The sequence below is a fragment of the Bactrocera oleae genome, chromosome 6 (genome assembly GCF_042242935.1).
Source record: "Bactrocera oleae isolate idBacOlea1 chromosome 6, idBacOlea1, whole genome shotgun sequence".
Classification (NCBI taxonomy): Eukaryota; Metazoa; Arthropoda; class Insecta; order Diptera; family Tephritidae; genus Bactrocera; species Bactrocera oleae.
In genome coordinates, this window is record NC_091540.1 from 13,356,537 (window position 1) to 13,382,611 (window position 26,075).

Genomic DNA, 26,075 nt, shown 5'->3' on the forward strand with positions numbered 1-26,075 from the left:
GCTCACATTGTATGTACGAACGTAGCATCAGCTGTCAGTTTGCCTTAATTTGACATTTACAATCTCCTTGATTAGTGAGGCATAATTAATCATGTTGCTAATTTACTGTGACAGCATCTTTACTCTTTCCAGCATACTGAACTGTCCTAAAGTTAGTAGCCTTTATTCGTTATCCTACGCACTGTGTCTGCGCTTGTATAAGTCACTGCGGTGTAGAAAACTCTATCACTTGTCAATCGGTCATATTATGGTTTAAGTATAAGCTGCGGAAATGGTGGCACAGCTTTGCATTCTTGCGAACTGTAGAGAGCTTCTCATGCTTCTCAGAAGTTCAATATTAGCAATGTATGACTAAAGTTTTTGCTTGAAGAGCATTTCCAAATAATTAAGCCAAGCTTTTGAAAGTAACGTATTATCCACATAACCGCAATTTGAAGTTAATAGAACTTTGCATTTTTTCATAACTCTCTTTTGGAACTCTGAAGCAACCGTTGCCTCACAACTCCAAAATAATATCGCATGAGTTATAGCAATTAGTAATTGGTCATGCATTGAATCAAGAAGCTAGTGTAGTGAAAATACCTCGCTGCCTAAGAAATGCTGCAAAATATTACTGTTCTTTCGGTTGCAACAGAAAATGTATATTTTTACTGCTAATTATGAATTTTCGAAAAGCACTCAAGTGTAAATGTTATTAGAAAGTGCTAAGTAGTAAATTACTTGTGGCTACAAGCTTAAAGAATTAATTTAGGTTATATTTATATTTAGGTATGTACATATGGAACTGCTTATATTTTTGAAGAACTAACGGTCTTAATACGAGGGTTGCATTTTATATTTCGGTATTAGCGAACAACAGCAAATGTTAATCATTGAAAATCGCTTTATCACTTTTCAAAATAATCTTCATTAAGTTCTATACGATTTTGCATGCGTTTGCACCAATTGTCGTAGCACTTTTTCCACACAGATTGAGGTATCTTCAAAGCATGTGTTCTGAACGCATCAAGCGCCTATTCAGTTATCGAAAAACGTTGACCGCACGTTAACCGCTTAGTTTATTTTTTACGTACGGCAATAAAAAAAAGTCATTCGGTGCCAAGTCAGGACTATACGGTGGATGACTCATCAAATCGATGTTTTGAGTGCTCAAAAATGCAGTGGTTTTAGTCGATGTATAAGAACTTGCATTGTCGTGGTAAAGAGTGATCCATCTGCGGCGGTTGGTTTTTCTCCTTTTTTAAAAGACAACTGGCAAACAAATGATTGTGTATCACACAAAATATACTGTTCTGTATTGTCTTGGTGGCATGGCGAACAACTCTGGTTGAATTCGGTTTATCTGTTAACACCCATACAGTCGACTGCTGTTTACTTTTGGGCTCCAAATAATCCACGATTCATCACCTGTTACGATGTCATAGACGCGTTTCAAATTTCTCTGAACCAATCGACACGAGCCTTTATTTTTGAGCAATTGACAAATTGTGTCAGCTCCAACACGCACAATTTTTTTACAGTAAAATTTTCATGCAATATTGGCAATATTGAATGTGTGCTGATCCCACAAATGCCTATAGTTGTCTCAATCTGACGATAGGCAACAGAACAACGACTGATTTTGGTCCACCGCCACGAAATTCGCTTTGGATTGATCTACGACATCGATTGAAATCAACATACCATCGATAAATATAGGTCTTTGTTGAAGTTTCATTACCAAAAATTTAAATAAGTTCATAAGTTGTGAAAGATAATCGCGTTAAAATTTTCGTGATTTAATTCCATTTTTTGTCTGAGTTGAACATTTTAAGTTACTGTTAACAACACAAATAGTGTTTGTATGTCAAAACTTTCTGAGTTGATTTATTTCCATTTTTTTGCCGAGATGAATATTTTGAGTTACTGTTAACAACACAAATAGCGTCCGTATGTCAAAACGTTCTGAGTATGTATGGCATCAAAAATGTCAAACTTTAGGATAAAGTTGTGAGTGGTTAGATTGCAACGCTAGGGTTGCCAAATTTCGAAATTTTAAAGGCAACCTGAGTAATGCAATGAAAAAACTAAAGAGTGTTTTTTAGAGCAGTAGAATTTCCTGCCGCAATTGCGCTCATATCAGCTGTCAAAGTGAACGGTTATGTTCGACATTTGTGTTCAGTATGACCATGGAAATGCTTACGAAAACATTTAAAAATCTTGAAAATTTAGCAGAATGGTGTCGCTGTGGTTCATATATTTTAAACTGACTGGCTGAGTAGACTTTATTACACTAGTAGAGCAAATACTTCGTAGCTCTTAGGTAAGGTGGCGCTGTCTTGGCGATATTCATAAAATCAGTACTTTAATATAAAAATGTCATGTGACACCTGCTATTTATGAAGCTTTAATATTATATTATACAGTTAGATACTTCTAGCTTGTGCCTTGTCGAACATTCTTTGGTACTGCAACAGCTTACTGCTTGTTTAAAGCCCTAAAGTGCTAAAATTGATGTATCGCTTGTTTTTATCAAACTTACCTGCTTAAAATCGTTTAAACTATGTTAAAAGACAGCGTTGTATTTACATACATATATTTCTGTTAACTCGATATAAGTATTTTATTTAAAATTTTACTCTTTTCATACATTGTCACAGTATAAAAGGTTCGTATTGACAAGTCGGCGAATTACTTACAAATACACAATTTCATCACTTACATGCTTACCATTAATACTTAAAGAAAAACACACAAATATACGAGTATGGAAGCGCTTATTGTAATACATAAGTAAATATTAAGAGACTTGCTTAACACTAAACATACAGTTACTGCTCTTACTTTCACGTTATTGTTATTATTTTTGTAATTATTATTATTATCGTTTATTTACATGTAATTGCTAGCAATTAAAAGTAGACTTAAACTTACGTAAGTGCATTGGTACTTAAGCTAAAAATCGAAAATCAAAATTTAATGCTTTCAACTAATTCAAGCTGCGCAAAAAATTTATTGAAAGCCACCACAAAAATGCGTGTATTTCTTTCGTTATACTTTAAGTGCACCGCACTCGAATATTGCGCATGCTCACTGCGCATTTGGCGGCGCTGCACATGCCTACTTATGCGCGGCAGCGAGATGCGAGGCATATAAAACACCAAAAAAAAACGTTATTGTTATTAAAATGCCAACAAAGCACATGTCTGAGCTGTTGTTTGGCGAGTGTATTTAGAAATTGGCAATCAAAATAAAAACCGAAAGCACTTCATTCAACATTTCTTCGGCTTACAGTTGCTTTTTCCTTTGTACAGTTTTGTTTGCCTTCGACTGTCGGCCGTCGACTTACGCAACGTCACTTTCCCTGCGGCGTGTACGGCAGCTGTTGATGCTTAAGCTGAGCGTTTAGCGGAGCATATCACGTGCAACGACTAGGCGCTTGTTTCAATTTTTTTTTTGTTTTGTTTCTTGCTCTCAACGCCGGTAGCATGAACTTCTCGTTCCGCGCGCCGCTGTAATAACACGAACTCACTCTGCAATGAGTGTTTATTAATTAATCACCCATCACTAATAGGGTGGCGCGTTGAAAATCGTGTGCAAATTGTGGAAATATGAAGTGAGCGTAATTTCATTTCTAAAACTGTGTTTTGTTAACTTCCTTATATGAAGATGTTGTGGCGCTAATGTTCTCTAGCTTATAATTATACAATACGAAGTAAATCTAGCATTAATTGCGCTTAATGTGCTATGAGTGTTCGTTTCTTAAATCGCTTAGTTTATTTTTTATGCCTGTGGTCGCTTATGAAATACGGCTTAAGTTTTTACGAACCAATTGTTTGTTTTCATAAATCTATTTTCGTAACGCTTTCGCTTCCTCATTTATGCTTACTCATATATTTTTCCTTTCGTTTTTGCTTAAGCGCTTAAGTACAACTAAGCTTAAGTAATACTTATATAAAATACACTCCCTGGGAGCAAATGTGCACGTGTGGAGTTCTTACAACTTTAAGTGTTGGACTTATGTGCTATAAAATTGATTTTCATATAATTCTAAGTTAATAAAAAATAAAATTTGTTTTCAGTTTGTAACTTAGCTTAGCGTTTCGTATTGCATTAAGTTATACTTTTATACTTTGAGTTGCTCAGTGCTCGACTGTCGCGCGGCTTTTTGTCACCACTGCCAGCAGTCAATGTCATCTTTCTCAATTCACTTGTGTCGCTGTGAATTTTTAAACGTTCGCATGGAGTTCGTTGCTTGTGCCTAATACATCATGCCCGGATGTACGGCACCACCGCGTTGGAAGTACACGTTCGGATTACTGCTTAGTGTTGGTTCCAACGTCGTGTAAAGATTGGTCTCATCGGGTCGTATAAATAAACCTGCCGAATGGATGGATAAAGCAAAATGAAAATAATGTTAGAAGAAAATGCTGAAAAGTAAGTTTGCTATGGAAAAAAGACGTGAGACTACAAGCTAGTGAGAAGCTTAGAAATCAACTTTTATATGCAAATAGTTATGTGAGATATTTGGAAAGTATTTTAAATCTTTAAATGAAATTTTTTTTCTCAGTCTTTTACTATGCTATTAGATCAGCAAGTGAAAAGTGTTGGGCTAGAGGTACCAGTGCTTTGAGCAACTTCATGCTTGTTGCCTTATAAGGAATTTACATTTATATTCTTAAAATTAATGCAGAGAATACTGAGTCTGAGGAAAATAACGAAAATTTATAATCTCAGATTATCAAAATTCAAGAGAAGAATGTCTAATAAAATCTTTATTAGAAGTAAACTTTTTGCGCTTATTTAGACAAGAAATCATAAATTTTAGAAGCTTTTCATATAAAACTTAATTTCATTTAGTTTTCTTATTATTTATATTGAAATCGCATGCAATCAAGCCAACACATATAAATATATATAAACATTTGTACAATATTATTACATAATGACGTATGTGTATTGAATAAGAGTTAAGTTTGGTATATAATAAAGCATTAAATACAAACCTTACCTGGATACCGGAGTGTCTGTGCGATATGTGCTTGTGTCATTGACGATAGGGAGTTGCCCAATTGTTTGAGTGTCGGTGGTGAGGGCAATTGTGTCAACGTTGGCGGTGGAATTGGTGGTGGCGGTGGTGGTGGGGGTGGTTGTGGATAAAAACAAAACGGGTGCGCTGATAAATGTGCTGGAAAATAGTGATACATACGTGTGTAGCTCGGTGGTGCAGCGGTGACCAAGGCAACGCGATCTGCACGTTGCGTTTTTTTCATTGTACAATATCCAATTATTTATTTATAATTTTATTTATTTTTCAATTACGTAACGTTACACCAAAGCATACGGGTTATTGTTTTTGTTGTTGTTTTTTTGTTTTTTGGAATTTTATACAAAATATTTATGATTAGACACCAGAAAAAATATAAATTCCAACGAAATGACACCGTCCCAACAAACACCGGGTATTTTTTGTTTTTGTTTATGTTTAAAAATTTATTTATATTTTTTTTTTTTGCAGTTTAATTGTATTCGTGGTGGGTAGACGCGCGCAACCAAACAACCAAAGCAATTTGCGGGGTGTGGTGGTAAAAAAACATATGAAAAAACAAACAAATAAACACACAAACATAAATATTTATACACAATTTGATTGATGGGTGATTGATGTATTTGTTGTGAAGGAAATTTAGTGGATTTTTATGTACAAAAGCATGTTGGTTTTATGTTTTTTTTTTTTTCAAAATGATTTTTGTTTTTGGTAATGCGTTTGCGGTTTGTGTTAATCACGTGGAAGTGATAAAAGCGTAATTAAACAAATATGAAAGTGTTTTTTAATTAATTTTTTTTTGTTTAAATTTATGGCATGCATTTATGATGGTGGTTTTGATTTATTTTATTATTTTATGATTATGAGTGTTTGGTTTAATTATTAGCGTGTTTTGTTATGATTTTTCAATTAATATTTTTAACGAGTTTTCGTTTAACAATTTTGATAATTTTTTAAATGATTGCAAACATTTTTTTATCAACATTTTAGTATCATTGACATGTGTCGTTTTAATTAAAGTTACATGATTTTATATTTTTGTTGTTGGTGTGGTGCACATGAAACCAGTGAACAATGATGTAGGGTGATTGATGTTGATGGTGTTCGTATTGGTGGCAAAATGAGTGGTATGAATGAAATTATGTAAATAAAATGAAATAAAAATTTTTGATGAACAATTTACAAATGCAAAGATAAATGATTATTGATTTTATAAAGATAATTACTTAAAAATATATGTGTAAAAAATTACTAAGCGCTGGGTATGGAGACTCAGCACAGCAGTTTGCTAAGTTTTTTTTTCGTTTACTATATGCTTAATGAATGCCGGTTTGCTTTTGCTTTTTGTTGTTTGTCTTAATATCTCTTGAGCTGATGGCACTAAGAATTGGCTAACAAGCGTTAAATAAACAGCAAAATAGTATTGGATCGTTCAACCGTTTGCGCTGCTTCAGCTATCATAAGTAGGAAGCGTCAAATCGAATGCGCATTGCTTGTCTTGTTTTCTTGCTTGTAAATGCAAATTTAAATAATTACGAAATTATAGCATAACAGAATAATTAATTAAAAATTGTTTCTATTGCATAAGCGTCTTTTTAACACTACTAATTCGTGCCTTAAACCTGACTCTGCGGCACAACGCTTAAGCCTTAAGGTCAAGCCTTACTCATACATGTGCAACATTTGACATATTTTCAGCCACTTCTGTTTATATAGATATGTAAGTGCGCGCGTGCGCTTCGCGGGCAACACTTATTGCAAAATTGTCACGCAAGTTCGTTGCCTAAGTCTTTTGACTGCCATTCGGTAGTAGCCAAGGAATTTCAAGCAGCAAAACTTGAAATAGATTAAGCTGCGAACATAATTTCATTTTAATTAAATGCCACAGCTTAACAGGCACTCTGCAGCACGCTGAGCCAACTAATTCTTTCAGTTAAGCAGCCAACTAATTCTTTCAGTTAAGCAGCCACTTAGTAAGGCCGCTGCTAAACCATGTGTAATATGCGCTGTTACACCCACTCTAACCCCCTCGAAACATTGTGTATGCCACGCGGAAAAACGCCTGCGCGCTGTTATTGTAACTAGAAGCGTTCGCAGTGAAATCAGCGCTTGCTGAGCGCAGTGAAATTGGGTTAATGGTGCGGTACAGACTCGCGCACACTGCCACATTCTACGTGTTTGTTGTTTTAGCACAGAAAAAGTGAATGAACCACGTCAAATGTTTGTTCTCGAATATAGCCAAACGCTGATTAATTAGTTATTTATTTCTTTGCTCTTAATAGCAATGAGTTTACGAGCTTTCTTGGAGGTGGAAAGTGCTAACAAGAGCAAACAAATGAGAGCGCACTAATTGCTCGTGGTCGAATGCAAGCGTTTATGGACTTTTTAGTTCAATGGAACGCGGCTGGCAAGGTTGACGAAGATTAATAGTGCGTTTGATGGCGTCAAATGTAGCGATATGGAAAATGGATAAAAGTGTTAAAAGCTCGTTAAATGGGCAGAACGACGGCTGAAGAAGGGTCACTTTCTTTTTTGCGCACAACTGTGACGCTTTGATTTTCAGGCAATTGTTTTCAATGCACCATGAAAATTAAGCGAATTCTAATCAGAAAATGTTGATATTTGTGAAACTATCTTCACACACCACTACTCACACACAAGTTAAACAAGCAATCGTTTTCTTTATTCCTACATGACATTGGCAGCAGTTGAGTTTAGAGTCTTTTTCATAACATATTTTAATCAACTCAAGACCATTAATCTTTGTAGATCAGTTGTGCACATGAAATACTTAACTAAATCTTAACAAGCTCGAAGCTTCTTCTGCGCTTCCTCAATTTAAGTGTAGCGCTTAAGTTTGTAGCAGCTAGCCGTGTCGATTGGTTAATACTGATTTATGAATTGATTAAATATTTATTTGAGACTTGTATTGCCTTGTGGCGCCAAAGCGTTTTTCGAATTTGTGGGAAAATATTTGTGTTCATAAATGTTTGCTCAACTCGGTAGGAAGTTATTTATGTGTATGTGTATTAACCATGTGTATGCTTAAGATTTTAAGAATGTATGCTTGGATACATTTTTTAATTTTTTATTTTTGATAGCTGTCAACCTTGCACAAAACATGTTTAATTGACGCGCATTAAGGGGTTACATGCGCTTCACGGTTTAAAAAAAAAAAAAAAAATTATGTTGTTTTATTTAATGCTATAACATCTCTATAATATTGTTCTAAATTCTCAAGTTGATATCAGAAATAGTTTTCAAGATACCGCTTTGAAAAGTTGCGCGCTCGAGGTCAGCTATATGGTCACTTAAAATCACTTAAAACTTTAAACGCATTTTTCTCGAAACTGGCTTTCCACAATAAATTGTGTAACTATTGTATATCATGGAATTTTTACTCAAGGCAACGAACAGCGTATTTAAAATTTCTAACCAAATTGCTAATACATCCGATTCTTAGGTTTTCCAATAAAAAGATATAATAGCTTTCAAACTCTATAAAGTCTAAATTTGAAATATAAACTTCTGCTCATATAACAGTGTCTCCTTATGCGCTACTACACACGTTCCAATGCAAGCCGCTGACTCTTTTCAAACTAACCACTATGCGCACACTATTTCTTGACTGTGAAATAATTATTTAAATGGCGCCAATTTATTTGGGTCACATGTGCTCATATCCAAGCGTTCATGTGCGATGAAAATGAGTTTTTAATTTTCCGAAAATTATTTACGCATAAACTCAACACCTTGCACCTTAACTTGGCCACACCGTCGGCGGCGTGTGTTAATTGTTATGAGCAAATAATGACTTGTACTAATAGGCGCCTACAGCAAGCTGTAAATACATAATTGCCTTTGTTGCAGTTATTGTAATTGTTGTTGGTGTTGCGCAGCTACAGCCGCAAATGTCATTGTCGGCAAAGTGCAAAATGCCAAAGGCCACAGCAGTGAAATTTTGTAATTTACATTAAATAGTGTTAATGGCACATTTATCGGGCGCTAACAAACCGACACAAATACAAATACACAGGTAAGCATGCGCATGTGCTCATATATACCCAGAGCTCACATATACACACTCGTACATATCTAGCACGGAGACGACGTGTGTTAAGCCGCGCTAGACGCGATTAAGAACATTGCTGCCGCGTGCCTTCGTTGTGAGTTTTGCAGTTGCCACACACTGCCACTTTTCTCTGAAATCCGTTGTTTTTCACGTTGTTACTTGGAAGCAGTCATTAGCACCTCTTTACGGCATGCAAGCGCCGTGCGTCATGACTATATGCGCGCGGCACACTTACACAGTCACAAGCAGGCATATTTGTGTGGCAGCTTACGTGTTGATTGGCTGGCGTTGGCGAGTGACTACCCACCACAAGCCGCAAATGCAATTAAGCACAGTTTTCTTTAGACATTTTCCAAACAACGCTGCTTGCCACACAGGCACACATACACTTAAAAAAACCAAAAAACAAAAAAAAAACCAGCGCTAGCACATTTCTGTGTGTGTGTGTGTGTGTGTGTGTGTCACTTAAGCGCTGCTAATGCCAATGCTACCACATAACTAAATTCTACGCTTTCCATTGTGCATTTTCCTGCAGCATGCTTCAACATACGGCCGCCACAGCGCTTGCAACGCCTGCAGCCGCATGTTTGGCAGCTCCGTTGATTGCTGGCGAATGTGGAATTATGTGTCAGAAAATGAAAATGCAACGCCGTCGGCCTGCTGACCGCGCGACATACATACAACACACTCCACACATACTTGCCAGCGATGTAAGCGCAAGCGCTTATTCACACATGCAGACATGCACAAGCATGCATATGTGTGCTTTATGTATTATTTGTATTTGTTGCGAACTAGTTTCGAGCACTCAATGCTCAATGTTGCACGCTGCTGCCTTGGCGCTTTTATTTTGATTGCTTCATTCCTATTCGCGCATATGCCACAAATTGTTTGTGGCAGTCGTTAGCGTTTGTAATACGTTATGTCAGTGCGGAAAACCAGATTTATATTTTGTGGGTCAAAAATGCTTATGGAATTCGAATGGGTGCAGAAAAACGTGTAATTCAATGACATAACAGAAGACTTGAACAGCAAACTTGACATATGAGCACGCACAGCTTCGGCTGATCAAAAAACGATCAAAAAAAAAAAACCGAAATAAAGCGAAATGAAAAGCAAAACAAATATATTTTGATTGAAATTCCGGTAAAATTCAAGCGCTTGCAATAATAAGTAATCGATTTAGCTTTGCCAGGGTTTCCATTCACTCTGAACAACTTTCGTTGGTGTTTGGTTATAATTTTTGAAACTCACTCGGATGTTTTAGTTGAATTATTTATTGCCAATTGTAAAGCCGTTGTAGTCGACAAATTACAAACTTCGATCGTGAAATAAATTGTTAAATTTCGTGCGTCTCTGACGCCAGACTCTAATTGTTGAGGTAAGGAAATGCAAAAACATTTTCGTCCAAGTTCCGACACTATGAAAATTCTTATTAAAATACGTTATGGCGGTTGATATATATTGGCCAAGGAAAGTTGCGCGTGAGTATGCTGCTTGGTCAAAACTGGTGTTCATCAGTTTTTCTACAACTTGCTGTTAGAATTATATACCCCTGCGGGCAGGGGATAGAATATGCCCGCGGCAAGGCATGTCTGTCGTAAAAGGCGACTAAAAGCCAATATGCACTATGACTGTTATTATATACTTTGCACAGTAATATCAGCATAGTATGTTGAGGAATAGTGCTATAATACTCAGCTTGAACTGATATTAGAAACACTTTAAATGAAAAAAGCGAATAAAAAGACATTTGAAGTTCAAGCGACAAATGTCACCAGTCATTGAGTAATGGGTAGCTCAACTGGCAGTAGTTTCGGCTACGCAGTCTTACCGGAGACTTTCTGGTACCACGGGGAGCAGAAAGCCCTTGGACTTCGGTCCAATCTGCTCATTGGGTTAAGGCCTTTGGGGAGATTCGTGGTGGCTGTGGTTGAAACCTAAATGCAGGAAGAATTGAAAATTCAGCTTAACTGTTTTTTTTTCAGTTCTAAAAAGAAGTTGCAAAAAGCAAATGGGTTCCGTACCCGAAAACGGAAGAGGTTTTAGGTCGGCCTCGAATCTTACCAAGATGGTAGTGTGTGCCCAGACACACTGCCACTGGTATCCAAAGAAATACTTGCAAATAGCTCGTATTGTTTGGGGCGCTGATCAACGCATTGTTTTGATACGCTGTGTTTTTTGAACACCGTGAGGTAGGGACGTCGCCGGCAGGTACTCACGTAAATCTACAACGAAAGTTGTTAGAATTATATATACTGGCAATGGCCGCAATTTTATACATTTTGTATTATGATTTACGTTTCAGATTGGAAAATTTTCTTCTTTAGCTTTTAAGCATGAGCCGCCGTTGGCTTCGGCGCGATTACTTTTCAGTGCAGTATATTTTGAGATTTTTATACTAGGTCAGACTAGGCTACACTAGTAGCTAGCCTAAGCGAAGATATCTATCACGACTTCCATAATACTGTCTACAGTTTTCAAGCCTATTTAATTTTCGGGCTCAATTGTTTCAAGCTGAACACATAATTACTCGTTTGTTTAAGCTGTAAGCTGTTATATATCCATTGCATAAAATCAACATTTGTTGATCTACCGCTTGAGTGTCGGCCGGTCTGTCCGATTGTTCGTCTTAGTGGTCAACGCTCTTCGCGTGCACGTGTAATTGTAGCTGTCAGTTGGAGCAGTTGTCGCTGTCTACAAAACGTCAGCAGTGACAACTAACAGCAAACACAAAAATACATACAAGCACACACAACAACAGCAACGACATTGCACTACAAAAGACACACGACTACAACATCATCAAGAGTCGAAGAACATCAACAGCATGACATAAAACATTTTCATGGAAATCGATGCGAAAAACCCCATGCCCAGCAGAAGGAAGAAAAGTGAGCTGCTGCATAAGCTACAAGGTCTGTCAGCAGGCAGCGGCTTGCAACTAGCATGTAACAAATCAGCTAGAACATCAAAGTCAAAGTCACCCGGACAGGTTGAGCGAACGCTCTACCCCCCCGGTTTTGGCGCCCGTCATCGCCGCCGCCGGCGCAGTGCGGCTAATGTTGCTCGTATCGTCACGCTGTCCATCGAGCGTTGTCGGTCTTCTTCAGGGCAGAAATGGGCAATTTTCGACTATTGCAACTGCGGTGAGTGGGAGTTTGACAATTCAGCTGCGACCGGTCGGTTGCCTTGCAACTGTGTATGTTTGTTTGTGTGGGTGAAAGGAGGAAATTAACAGCCAAACAATGTGTTGCCACAGACTCACAATAATTTGCATAGCGAACTTTGAGGAAAACAAATGCTTGACAACAACAAGAGGCAACAATAAATACCTTAGAAATTTGAAAATTGCCGCTGCTTGGAAAACAATTTGAAGTGCAATTTTGTGGCAGCAACAAAAATGTTGTAACGGTTAAGTGGTGTGAGCAGCGTGGAGTGGGGATAAGCATGCTAGTCGGCCGCGTCTACCGCTGGCTTACTTGTGGAGTGACCGCTGTTTTTATTGTTTTTTTTCTGGATTTTTTTTTTTTTTGTCAGCAAACAAGAGTGATGTTGCAATTATTTTGTATGTTTGTTGGGCGTAGGTGGTCAAGTAAGCGGGGAAAAAATCAAAGAAAATCACTATCAAGGAAATTACAACAATTTCTATATGAGAACAGACAATGCTAATGGCCGAAGTGTGACAACAATGAGAAGCATGTTTTTTCGAGGTGACAAAGTCAGGCACCTAACAAGCGCACGCGATTAAATTATTTTAATTTAAAAAAATATTTCATGAAAGTCTAAGAATGTAACAATTAAAAAAAAATTTACGAAATATGTTTTATAGATGCTCTGGCGTTATTTCTCAAAACTACGCTCGTATTTGTGGCGCAATTGTAGAGAACGCTCTCAAATAAAAATCATCTACATTTGATGAAAACAGTTTCTGCTTTCTGTCTCTACATCGAGTAGCGCAAGTGAACCGTTTCTACAGACCCGACGTCGCTGCCATAGCCACGATTCTACGTAACTCTCAAGCTTGCACGCTCCTTATGATTTTTACTGCAAGATTTTCGTGCTGGTCGAACTATCATAGTCGCAGCATCAGCAACTCAGCTAATTGGCCACGCTTTAAGGTCGTTGTAGCCATCGCAGTTGCTGTCGCGTTCGTCGTCATTGTTTGTCGGTGTACTGCAATCAACAGACAACAAGAGCTGCAAACAAAGTTAGTACTTTCTGACGCTTTTTGCTTGGCTTTGGTCAAACAAAATAATTTAAGAGCGCATAACAACAACAAAATAATGTCATTTACCATCAGCAGGCGAATGCCTGTAGTTCATTTTCTGCTGCCGCTACCGCCCGACGTAATTGAACGTGACTAAAGCTGTTTTTTTACTTTAATTTTGTAGTTTGTTGTATTTCAATTTTTTTACAGCTCGCACAGTGGGTGAGGGTGACGTTGGGGCGAAGGTTATAATTCTAGTTACATATGTACAGCGGCGGCAGTATTCAAAACCTGAAGCATTTCTTATACAATTAACAATTTTAGACTGCTTTACTAAGTAAACGCGCACGAATTTCTAAATTTAAAGACCCAACTATTTATGCAACCTTGCTTGCTACATTTTTTATGGATTTAAAAAAAAAAAAAAAAAAAAAAACTTTAATAATAAAACGCACTTGTACCTATAGAAACAAATGCTTCAGCAGGCACTAGCCATAAATGCTACTTTAAAATTAAAATCACTATAAAAATAATTAAAAAAAAAAACTGGAATAATCCATTGATAAATAACGCGTGTGAGTGTGTTTAAAAAACTACAATGTTTATGCAGCTGAAAAAAATGGAAAATTTTAAAGCGTTTTGAAATGAAGCAAAAAAAAATGTATAAACGCAAATATTTGTGTACTCTTTTGTTTGTATAATCGCTAAAAAGTATTTATTACTGACAGAAAAAAATATTTGCCAAGCCTAGAGTAGCTTACTAAGGCATATGAAATAATTAATGTTGAAAATGACAAACGATAAAAATAATACTGTAAACAACGTGGCAAACTGCTGCGGCGCTGTTTACTTTTGTTGACAGCTTATTTGCCTGTTATTCTAATTACTTCTTATTGGGATTTCCAACACACGTAAATGCGCTCGTCGGTCTACAATAAGAAATAAAAATAAACAAAAAAAAAATATATAAAAAAATTAAAAAGTTGCCATTATCGAACTTTTCGGCTTAAATGATGCTGTGGTGAGGCGCGCAGCCAAGCAGAAGGAGTGTTGCAGACAAAACGTGTGTTAACGTGCGATATATCTCGGCTGTGGTCTCACGTTACTCGAGAATGGCATGACAAAGTTAATTTTTATTTTTGTTTATTTTTTATGTTGTTTTTTTTTCAACTTTAAACAAGTATCATATAATTGCTGTTGTTGTAGTTTTTGCTTTTTCGTCGTACTTGACCGTCACTGTTGGTAATAACCATAGCAGCAACGGAGTTCATTGTCAAGGACAATTGTATTACTTGCTTTTTTTGTGCTTTTTACAGCGCAGCGCTTTTGGTCTGCTTTCCATGTTTTTTTCCAACTCATTGTTGTTAGTTTTGTTGCAGTTCGCGGCATAATTAGCACTATCATCGCCGCTCGGTTGCTTGATATTTAAAATACATTGTTTTATTGTTGTTGTTGGTATTTTATTTCTCAAAGTTAAAGATCTCTGTACTTGTATATTTGTTTACGTGTGATTTTTGACATTTGTTTTAAGTCCTGTATATAATAGCAGTACCAGCTCATATTTATCTAAGTCACGAGGCTCTCTTAATTGAGCACATAATGAAAGGCAAATATTCTGCGTTTTTCTCTTTCTTACCACCACTGTGTGCTTAGCCTTAAACGCTTGTTGCTTACTACACATAATATTGTCACTTTTTCGCTGTTTCCAGTAAACTCAATGAGTTATTATTCTACACTTTGTTGCTGACCTCAACTACATGCGAAAAAAATATATTGAGTTCGCCTCATTTCGATCGATGAGCACGCGAGTGCAGTAGAACCATTTCGAATTTTATTTCAACATCGAAGCAAGCAAATCGCAAACTTTATTTACATCTGCATGCCATCAATAAATGGTAATTATTTGGAAAATACAGCGCAAATTAACCCAGTTGCGCATCGATAAGCCGACGCCTGTTGTGCACCGAACGTATGGGTGGCCATTGCCAGCGTAAAATTTCTCCAGCCAACGAAGCGCATCGGTGCCAGCAGAGCGACCGACCAATCGACCAGCCATCCGCCACAACAAACGTTGAACAAGCAAAACCCCTCCGATGCTTGTATTTGCATGCAATCGATCAGTATGCATTGCAACAAGCAACAACAATAAAAGTGTTGTAGTAATAACTGATGGCGCTTCCACCAAGATGGGAGCAAGCGCGATATATAGTCAGCGGTCGCGGCGCTGCGCGGCAGCATGCATTTAACAGCTTTATTGCCAAACACGCGAGCTATATAGTGTAAGCGATGTGCTCAATACTGAGCGTCATTGCTTTTGCAGCGGCAATGTGACCGATGTCTGTATGAAATAGAAACCAAAGCAGCGCAGCGCCAATCAACATCAAAGCGAAATAGTGGCGAAGTTGTAGTAAATAAATAGTTTGAAGTAATAAATGGCGAGTGCGCGGCGGATGTGTGAGCCTGCAGGCAGCGCAAGACGTAGGCAGCGAGCGTTGCCTAAGAGCGCTGCAAAATAGTGAAATAAAAGCAACAACAATAGCACAGTAGCGTTTACTCAACGTTTTAAACTTTATTGGAAATAAATTAATGGTTGTAAAAGTATTTATTTTTTCCCAATTCACCACAAATATAACGGTGATTTGTGTACACAAATTTAAGTATAGCTTAATAAGTGATGTGAGCTAGTCGTACGCTGCACTGAATGCTTTGTGCCTTCTTTTAACTGATTTGATTGACCGATTTCTAGTGTCGCTTGTAAACGAAACAATAAATTTTACTTTGCTTTTTACGACCTACGTCTGCTATAACTTTTAACTACATCCCTAAGGGTCAGACAATATTCTTAATTAAAGATTAGTTGTAGATTTTTTGATTAGTTTATTCGACGTTCTTCATTTTCACAGCAAACGATTATGCAGTCGCAGAAGTTTGTGAGTAAAGTACTCATTTAGATCAAGTAGTCGCTTAAAAATAAAGTTTAGTTGCGTTATACATGTGCTGAAAAGTTCCGGGCCTCACACATAGATGGCGCTAGTTTTATTGAATTCACCTCATTTTCAGTTAGTACTAACTTAAAAAGGAAAAAAGCATCAAGTCACTATTGACTATATATATACATCGCTTACACTATATAGCTCGCGTGTTTGGCAATAAAGCTGTTAAATGCATGCTGCCGCGCAGCGCCGCGACCGCTGACTATATATCGCGCTTTATATAGCGTTATTGAAACGTTTGAAGTCCGAGGTCGTAAAAAAGTGGCAAATGGCACATATGGCAAAGAAAAAAGTTTTGTTTTCATCAAGACAACGCAACGTGTCACAAGTCAATCAAAACAATGACAAAAATGCATGGCTTGCGCTTTGAATTACTGCCGCAACCACCTTATTCTACAGATTTGGCTTCCAACGACTATTGGTGGTTCACAGACCTTAAAAAAATGCGCGCCGGTAAGAAATTACGCTCGAATGAAGTGCTGATCACTGGCACTGAGACCTATTTTGAGGCAAAACACAAATTGTTATACAAAAGTGGTATTGAAATGTTAGAGCGGCGCTGGCATGATTGTGTTGCACTTGATGGAGATTATATTGATGAGTAAAGCAAAAACCGTATTTTTTTGTTTGTTAGTCCCGGAATTTTTCAGCTCTTGTGTTATGTGTCTGTTGGCTAGCGTAGCCAAAAGCATCGATTTTCTACCGAACTCTTTCGATATTAGCAGTATATTAATGATGAATCCGCGAAAGGAGAACGTTGCTTTCATTACCTCAAGTGTGGTGGTAGGCGTCCGTTAGACGCTGGGACTGCATGAAGTCATGTTAGTCATTTTGGTTCTCCAGGCAATCGGTAATATTAGATTTAAAGACTTAAATACCCCTAATTCTAACAAACTATTAGAGACACCTTATTACAAAGCCTTCTTGCAACATTCACACTTAGCTTATACACAACCAAAATTGATATTAGTATAGGTGAAGCCTCGAATCGTCGCGAACTAGCATTTACTCTAACACCGAAGCGATGAAATTTAAAGCATCGGCTGCAGTATCAGTTGCTTGCATTTTTTTTTTTTTTTTGTGTTGACACAGTCTTAATTATGTAGCAATAATATTTGTGCACACAAACACTTAAATAATCATTTATATCAACACATAACACGGCATTAACACAGCCATTAGGTAATTATGGGCCAACTTGGTCCAACGCCCATTTACGAAATTTGTTTGCAGTCATAAATAAAAACGCCATAAAAACCGTGAATAACGCAGAAAAAGTACCGTTAGATTTGTTAAATGCACACAATAGCGTTTGCTCGCGAATGAGCAGATCAAAACAAATATTATATTATATTCTGCACACACTTCCGTTATGGCGGCACAAACAAATGCATTTGTCAACGACAAAATATGATTGACAAGCGCCTAAGTCATCAAATCGTGTCTCTTAATATAAACACTGTTAAGCCGTGGCCGCTGCGCTTAATTAGACAATGACATAAATGTCGTTGTTGTTTATTTTGCAACGTTGTTGTTGCTACCGCTAGCGTTTGCAACAGTGTTGCAACAGCAATTGAAATTGTCGGCAAACGGTTAGCCGTCAAGCCGGCAGCCGCGACCGGTTCGCTGCAGCTGATAGGCGGCAAAGGCGCGCAGATGCGAAGACACCCAACCGGTTGTATTGATTGCCGATCGCACACATGTGCTGACCCAAGCAGGCAACCGCAACATGTGTGCCAACAGTGCCATTGACTGACGGGATGCAGCAATATTGCTGTGCTGTGAACGGCACTGCGACCAACTGAACGACAGCGATATCCTCTTCCTCATCATCATCAACCAACATCAATATTATCGATAATTTTCTCGCGCTGGTCACGCACCAGAACAAATGCTGCAACTTACAACACGTACAGCCGCGCCGCACCACACTGCTCCGAGCTGTTTGTGATCGACGTAGCCACTCTTTGGATTCAATTTATCAATTGGCAATCATAAACTAATAAATCAAGTTTAAACGCCGACATTCAACCGCCGCATAGTAAAACAAACATATCAACAACAACGTCAGCCAACAAGTTGTTGATTTAATTTATTTTTAGTTTGCCGTTTTATTTCGTCATTCAATGCGTTTGTTCATTCATTAATTTTTTCCACCGGCCGCTATGATGCGATGAGCGCATCGACCACTTACTGTTTATTCGATAGCACTACGTTGCTGCGCATGACATTGTCGGTCGTCTGGCCGTTGCAGACGGTCTGCTCACTCAACTCGTCCGATACACATTGTGCGCCACAAATGCAGCTGTATCTGTGCGGCAGAGCGGTGGCAAGCGAAGTCGGTGACAGCCGGTGTAACCTGTTCGCCTAAGAGCCACGATTGCTGTTTAACGTTGCCACCACTATCTGTCTGGCCGCTGCTATGCGCAGCAACCACCGCTATTAGTCGCGTTTTCAATTTCATTTTGTGAATTTTTCCCGCTGCCTGTTTGTAGGTGTATGTGTTTACGCTGCGTTTTTTTGTTGTTGTTACTGTTGTTGATGTTGCTGTGAGCTAGTGGAAGTATTAAGTTTCCTGCCACTTAGTTGCTCCAGCTTAAATACAGTTTCGCACACAAACACACACACACACATGTATGTTATTATAACATGCGGCTTGTGTTAGCAGCACACAACCGGCTTAACCATAACAACAACAACAGTTTTTAACATATTGACAGCACGTGTGCTTCTTGCTGTCAGAGCTCAGCGCATATGTAATCGTATATTTGTATGTAGAGTTGGGTGTGGTGCGGTCTTTCAGCTGCGGTGATTAAGATTTTTCTTGCTTAATTTGATTGATACGTGATATTGAGGGATTTCTTCTACCGGCTTCAGTTATTTATAGCGAATTTGATACTTTTTCAAAGTGAGTTATTTTAATTGGCATAGAGTTTCACAGTTCAAAGTCCATTAACGGGTATATATCTGAAACTACGCTTCTGGAGGTCATGAGCCGCTGATCATTACTGTTTGACTAAGATTTGAAGGTCGCCATTAGTAAAAACTAAGAAGTCGAAAATGGAAAACACTGTCGACGAAATATCGGCAAACCGAGATCGCGTTTTCTGCTTGCTGTATATATAATATAATAATATATGCTCTAGTAATCAGACGAGCCAACTCAATGGTGCAATGAAAGCGAGTGCACTTCTAGGTTTACTTATATCTCATACATCGCAATTAAACAGCACACTTTAGCGCTTTTGGTGGCACCCACTAGGATGGAACAAAAAAATTTAATATAAAAACTTTTTTTTTGTGGTTAGCCTGAGTGTCAAATTTGTAGATTATAAAAAAAGAAAATTTTTAGAAAAAACAACAAAAATTTAACATCTAGAGGTGGTCCAAAAACTTTTAAAGTAAAGTTAAAATTTCCGCCTCTAGATGTTGAAAAAAAAAATTTTCCAAAAAAAATTCCGAAATTTTTTTTTCGTTCCCCCCTAGTACCCAAAAATTCAAAAAAAAATTCGTTCCACCCTAGTACCATCTATAGACTTTTGTGCTAGAGTACTCTCTACTCCGTATAGTTGGCTAGACATTTCAAACTTATGCGACTTTCACAAAGTAGCAACCCCATATTTTTATTCACCTAAAGTAGTATTCGTGATTTGCCATCATCGATGATAACAGTTAATCAATAGATAACCAACAGCTGCATCATTATTTAAACAACTTACTAATCAAAGCATAGTTTCTAATCCAAGTACTAAATGAAAAGTAACTCAGCGCCTTTTACAAACCCGTTTGCCTTAATTTACTTTCTAAACAATGCGCGCTTTATTTTTCCACTTTCCTACCCAGCGCTAAGCTCAAATCCAATAAAAGCTACGGTGTTACTCATTTGCATCCACCGCTCATCCGCATATTTAACGTTAAATGCACACTTTGCTGGAAATAAAATTAACGCCACAGAGCACAAAACGAGGCACGTCCGACAAACTGCTTGCCCATTAGGTGCGAACCGAATACAAAAAAAATAATAAATAAAAAACCAAAAAAAAAAAACCATAAACAAAACAAATTCACCAACAAACGTGAGTATTTATAAAAATCAACATGCGGCGATAGCTCTGCACACACACTGCCACACAGAGTTAAGCGCATAAGCACATAAGTATGCACGAGGCGGTGCTTGAGCTCGAGCGCTCGCCGCGGCTGTGCACGCCACAACGCCCCATAATCATACAAAATTAAAGCGTATAATTAAAGCGAATGAACTCTTAAGTGTTTATGGTGTTTATAGTGTTTAAAGTGTATGCGGTAAGTCCTTAAGGGAGTACATCAAAAATTATTGATATCAAGACGAGTCGAGCAATTGTGGCGGCTGCTGATGATGACTTGTACGGCACTACAGCGCAGAACAAGTGCTGCACGGCACTGACATTGTAGCTGTTGAAATCGCTGAAGGTGATAATGTTGAATGCTATTGCCCGCTGATGACATGCTGATGATTACAGTGAGTAATATACGCGAGCGCTGCTAGCGTAAAACGACAAAAACAATGGACCAGACAAACTATGCAAGAATTGAGTGACTGACTGACGTGCAACGTTAGCTGGACGTACATAGTTGTGGTAATTTAGCAAGCGATTCTGCAAGTTGTATGCGTCACGCTGTTGCTACAACAACACGGCAACAACAATTATACAAGCCGTGTGGCAAGTAAAGAGTGTGCAAAAGTCAAAGTGAACAGCAAAGCAGCGAAATCACTACAAAAGAGTTCAAGGTTAACAACAAACAGCAACAACAACACTAGTGTCTTCAACTTGCATTGCGCATTGCAATGGCGACAGTGCAGCGCTTACATGCTTGCTGACTAGCTACTTGTAAATGTAATGGAGCAAAAAATGCGACAACAAAACGATCGACAATATTACAACAATTGCAACAACATTCACATGCACCACATAGCGCGTATGTGGCAATGTTGCGGCTGCTCCGATCTGCCAGCGGCATGCAAGACATGCACAACAACTTCCGCCGCCGGCGAGTCGTAGAAATTTGTACTGCTCCGGGCAGTGGTGTCGCTGCCACTTGGTGACGTAGCAGCGTTCAGCAGTTCACACAAACTTGCAGCATATGCAGTGCAACAATATGTTGCATGTATGTTGGCATATGCCGCTTTCGTTTTCGCGCTGCTTGCACAATGGCAGGTTAGCCAGTTTGCTTGCCACAGCGCGATTGCAGGCTACTTGGTCAGTGGTGTTGACAATGGCTATGGCGTGGTTAAGCTGCATTGTAGTTGATAACTGCTCGCAATCAGTCAAACAAGCAAGCCAATTTGCGAAAAAAAAAATTTATTTAATATTATTTTCAGTTTTCGTTTTATGTATTTTTTATTAATTGAAGCAAACTTGTTTTTTTCCTTTTTTTTTTTGTTGTGCATAGTTCAAAAGTAACTTACATTGTTGCGCTTCACTTGCAAGTTGCCAGTTGCCGCAAGTAAAATGAGCACAATGTCAATTCAGGCATTCTTTCCATTAAAACTGGAAAAATATACGCAATTTGACATAGCTGAGCTGCCTGTGCCAACAACGTTTTGTCAATATTTGACAGTTAAAGGGAACGTTCACATGTTTTGTTTGTGTCTTGTAGACTGGGTAGAAGAAGCATGTTCGATTGTGTTTTTGTCTTTCCATTATAGAGTTTGTTGAAGACTTTTGTGTGTCAGCTCGTATGCGTAAAGAAGCAGTGAGAAAGCTCAAAAGAACAAGACAATAAAATGTCACTATATAATTAGTAAATTATTTGAATACTATTTTAAGATGTGGACAACGGGTTAAGAAATAGCAGTGACAGTGAGGTCTAGGCAGGCTGGTGATTACGAAATATAGAGTTTCTCAGTCTCGCTCAGGTCGTTTTCAAGCTGTAACGTTGTAATAAAATAGTTAGAAAACGAGATAAATCCGAAAAGAGCAGCGTAGCTTGTTTATGATATTGCCATAAGTACAAGATTAGACTGAAAAATTGTTTATTTGCAATGATGCTGCGCAATAAGCGGTACTTTTTGCCGACTCAACACACAAAACCTTGCGAGAAATCACAAAGTGGGAATCCCATTGGCGACTTTTGTTAAATAATCAACGTTTAGTCAGGTTTTTATAAAATTATGCAATATTTCTTATCACTGCTGACGACTAGCTAGGCTAGAGTTCAAGAATTTTCAGTTTTTTAGTTTGTAAAGTTTATGCAAGAGTCTTTGTTAAGTCGCGTAAAGCTCTGTGGCTTATGTTATACAAGTCATTACAGTCTATGAAATTGCGCAATCCAGCTGGCGTGTTTTTTAACTGCTGCTTACGCTTATTAACAGATAAAAAATGTTGTAAAATTTTTAATAACCTCAAAATAAACTGATGAAAGTGGTTTTTGAAAATAATAAAAAATCCAACACGCAATCGCCTGCCACATAACAATGAATGCGCGCGGTTTAATTATTTTTTATTTTCAGATTTTCAAATGAGAATTATGATATTTCATGCCAAACAAGCATATCACGCAAAAATATTAAGTACTTTTATACGCTGGCCAAACACCGTTATACCACACACACATACGCTTAAGGCGTACGTACGCGTTGCACTGTTATGTTATTAAAGAAAAAAAATCTAATTTCCTACCAAAGTGACGGCTTCAGATCTTTCTCGCATGATAAGAAACTGCCATTCGCTGAATTAATGCGCAAGCCACGAGTTTAGGCGCTCAAAAATAAAGGTTTGTGCCGTAATATAAGCAGCTTAATTCGCGCTCAACACATATATGAGGGACCCAAGGCGAATGTGTTGAAAGCGAGCTGTCAAATTTAAGGGGCTCTATGAAAGTCGGCGCCCACGCAGACCCACTGAAATGCATCCGCGCGCAAAGCGGTTTATCGTCAGCGCAGCAATTGAGGAGCGACACTGCAGCTGGAAGGAGTTAACGATATGTTCATAGGTATTAGCATATGGCTTGCATATATATATATATATTTATGACAAATAAATACCAAAACAAGAAAAAACGTTAACTTCGGTTGCACCGCAGCTATAATACCCTTCGCAATTACAAAAGGTTTCTTAGAAGAACTTGATGCCGATCGTTCAGCTTGTATGACAACTATATGCTATAGCGATTCGATCTGAACAGTTTCCTCGGAAATTCCATTATTGCAATAAATAATAATCCATGCAAAAGTTCTTGAAGATATCTCGTCAAATCAAAAAAGTTTTCCATGAAAGCACAATTTCTTCGGAGATCACATTGTTGTCTTAGACAATAACTCATGCCTAGCACTTGATTCCGATCGTTCAGTTTGTATGGCAGCTATATGCTATAGTGGTCCGATAACGGCCATTCCGACAAATGAGCAGCTTCTTGGTAAGAAAAGGACAGCTGCAAAATTTCAGAACTATAGCTTGAAAACTGAGGGACTAGGTTGCATATATACAGAGGCGGCCATGGCTAAATCAACTCAGCTCATTTATATACCATATATACTTAATAGGGTCTCCGACGTTTCCTTCTGGGTTTTACATACTTCGTGGCAAACTAAAAATACCCTGTTCAGGGTATAAAAACTTTACACTATGACAGCAATGTGTTGCTTTTTGTGCCATTCAAGCAGGTTTACTCTTCTTATTAATTTGCCATAAGGTTTCTATATTTGATTTGATTTCATTTTTCATACTTTTATCAATTTTTTTTCACTATTGTTCGTACCTATATTTGTCAAGACCGACAAAAACTTGTTGCTTTTGTTGTAGCGTTGCATGCAACAGCAATTTTAACTAGTTCAACGACCATGTTTTGCCACTTATCTGCGTAGCATTCTTTTTGTACACACATGCGTACAATGCCATACAACAGTTACCCAGTAGGAAATCAGGAGCTAATAAACTTAAGAGATATGCTTTTATTTTAATAAAAAGTTCTTTGGCGGGATTAAAGCAATTTTACTGTACTATTATGATGAAGCAAAAGCTATGATTCATTTTATGGCTGCGTTAGTCATCAAACATATGGAATATGGCACCATAACTTTTAAGCGATAAGTATTCTAAGTATTTCTGCAGCTTGGGTTGGAACCAGGGTTGCAAATTTCTTTGATGAACATTTTTGGAGTAAAAATTAAAATTTTATATTTATCCCGATGTTGGGATTAAAAGTTTGATTTTCATTTTTTAAACCAAGATGCTTGGGATTAAAAATTGAAAATACTATTTTTTATATGAAACCGAAAAAATGTTAATATAAAAAACATAAATTTTATTTTTTAATTCTCAACTATATGTTTGGGATGAAAATTTTTCGTTTTTATTTTACCGATCCGATAGTTGGGATTAAAAATTAAAAATAAAATTTCAATGCGGTTTTTGTGATTAAATTTTTATATTTTTTTTTATCCGGAACGTGGGATTAAATTTTTTCTATTTTTAATTCCGTATTGAGGTTTACAAAAAAAAAGTAATGCAAATGTATATTCATTTATTTATTTAATGCATTATTTGCAATCCTGGCTGGAACACATATTCGTTTTCGCAGCATCTTGCTTTCACCTCTACTAGTCGCACAGTACAAATGAACGTTAAGCAGTAGCATTATAAGTCAGTGATACATTTGAAAGTTAGAAACTTGAGAATGCTGCTGTAAAATAGAAATATTGCGCAAAAATTATCTCAGACGTTATACTAAAGTTGCTTACTTTTCGATTATATAATGCAATTAATATTTAGAACCTTTTTATTTTTAATACACCTCTTATTTTCAATACCTCTTTATTAAAATACAAATTCGAAGTTTATTTGCATATTAAAAAGTATAATACTTGGAAATTTTGTGGCATTTACACTAAAAACTCTTGCAAGCGGAAGTACTACAAGTAGGTATAGTTAAGGCCTGTGGAGTTCTAATGAATAACTACGAGAGCATACAGAAAGCAACCATATACACGGACAGCTAGGCGCCATTGCTCGCCTTGTCGACAGCACAGATTAATTTCAACGTAGTCAACAACTGCAGCAAGGTTTAAGCTCACTGGCAGGTCAACTCCACTTGTCAATAATTTGGATACCCGGTCACAGGAACATTATCGGCAACGAAAGGGCAGATGAGTTGGCAAAGTTTGGAGTCTCTTTAAACGAATTCGAACCGGAGCCACTAGCCAAGTCCAGAAAATGCATATACAGGCTTACAGCTATTATAACGGGGCACTTGCTTTTTGGCGAGTATGCGTTTATAATGCGCCTGCCTTATAACAATAGTTGCCGCAGCTGCAAGCAAGAAGGGCATACGGAAACGATCTTCCACTTTTTCTGCGAATACCCAGCTCTAACACAAATTCGACACAAAATACTTGATATTTAAGTAGCTTCATTGAGAGCGCCAAATGCTTTGAGCGGTAGGACGAAATGGAATAGCTAGACTATAAGGACTTACAATAGTGCATTAAAATTGAGCCCATGATGACAGTACTTCTACCTACCCACCAACCTACACTAAAAATATTTCAGTCAAAAAAATAATTAAATTTTATATTTCACAAAAATCTATAAAAACAAAAACTAAGATTTTTAATGCAAAACTTGCTTTAGCTGCAATTTCTGCGCTTATGCCGTCAAATGCGCGCAATGTTCGGTATTTTTGTTAAATTTATTTTATGAAGACGATGTTTTTCTTTACAACTGAAAGGAATTGTGAAATTTCATGACACTACAGAGCTACAATTTCACTAAGGGGCAGCGCAATGCTGCTGCTATA

The 26,075-nt window shown here is 37.6% G+C and overlaps 1 protein-coding gene across 4 annotated transcripts in view; it reads right to left on the bottom strand.

The window, feature by feature from the left end:
• Positions 1-2,577: 2,577 nt before the first annotated feature.
• The window catches only part of LOC106625021 (uncharacterized), a 33,603-nt gene continuing 10,105 nt past the window's right edge, over positions 2,578-26,075 (bottom strand). Inside the window, exons 2-3 of one of the 4 annotated variants that reach the window (XM_036360783.2) lie at positions 4,986-5,230; positions 2,578-4,359 (exon numbers count right to left, since the gene is read on the bottom strand). In XM_036360783.2, the coding sequence (XP_036216676.2) occupies positions 4,303-4,359; positions 4,986-5,230 (302 nt within the window). In that variant the 3' untranslated portion in view covers positions 2,578-4,302. The remainder of the gene's footprint in view (positions 4,360-4,985; positions 5,231-26,075) is intronic. The other 3 variants (XM_036360784.2, XM_036360781.2, XM_036360785.2) reach the window with 3 other exon arrangements.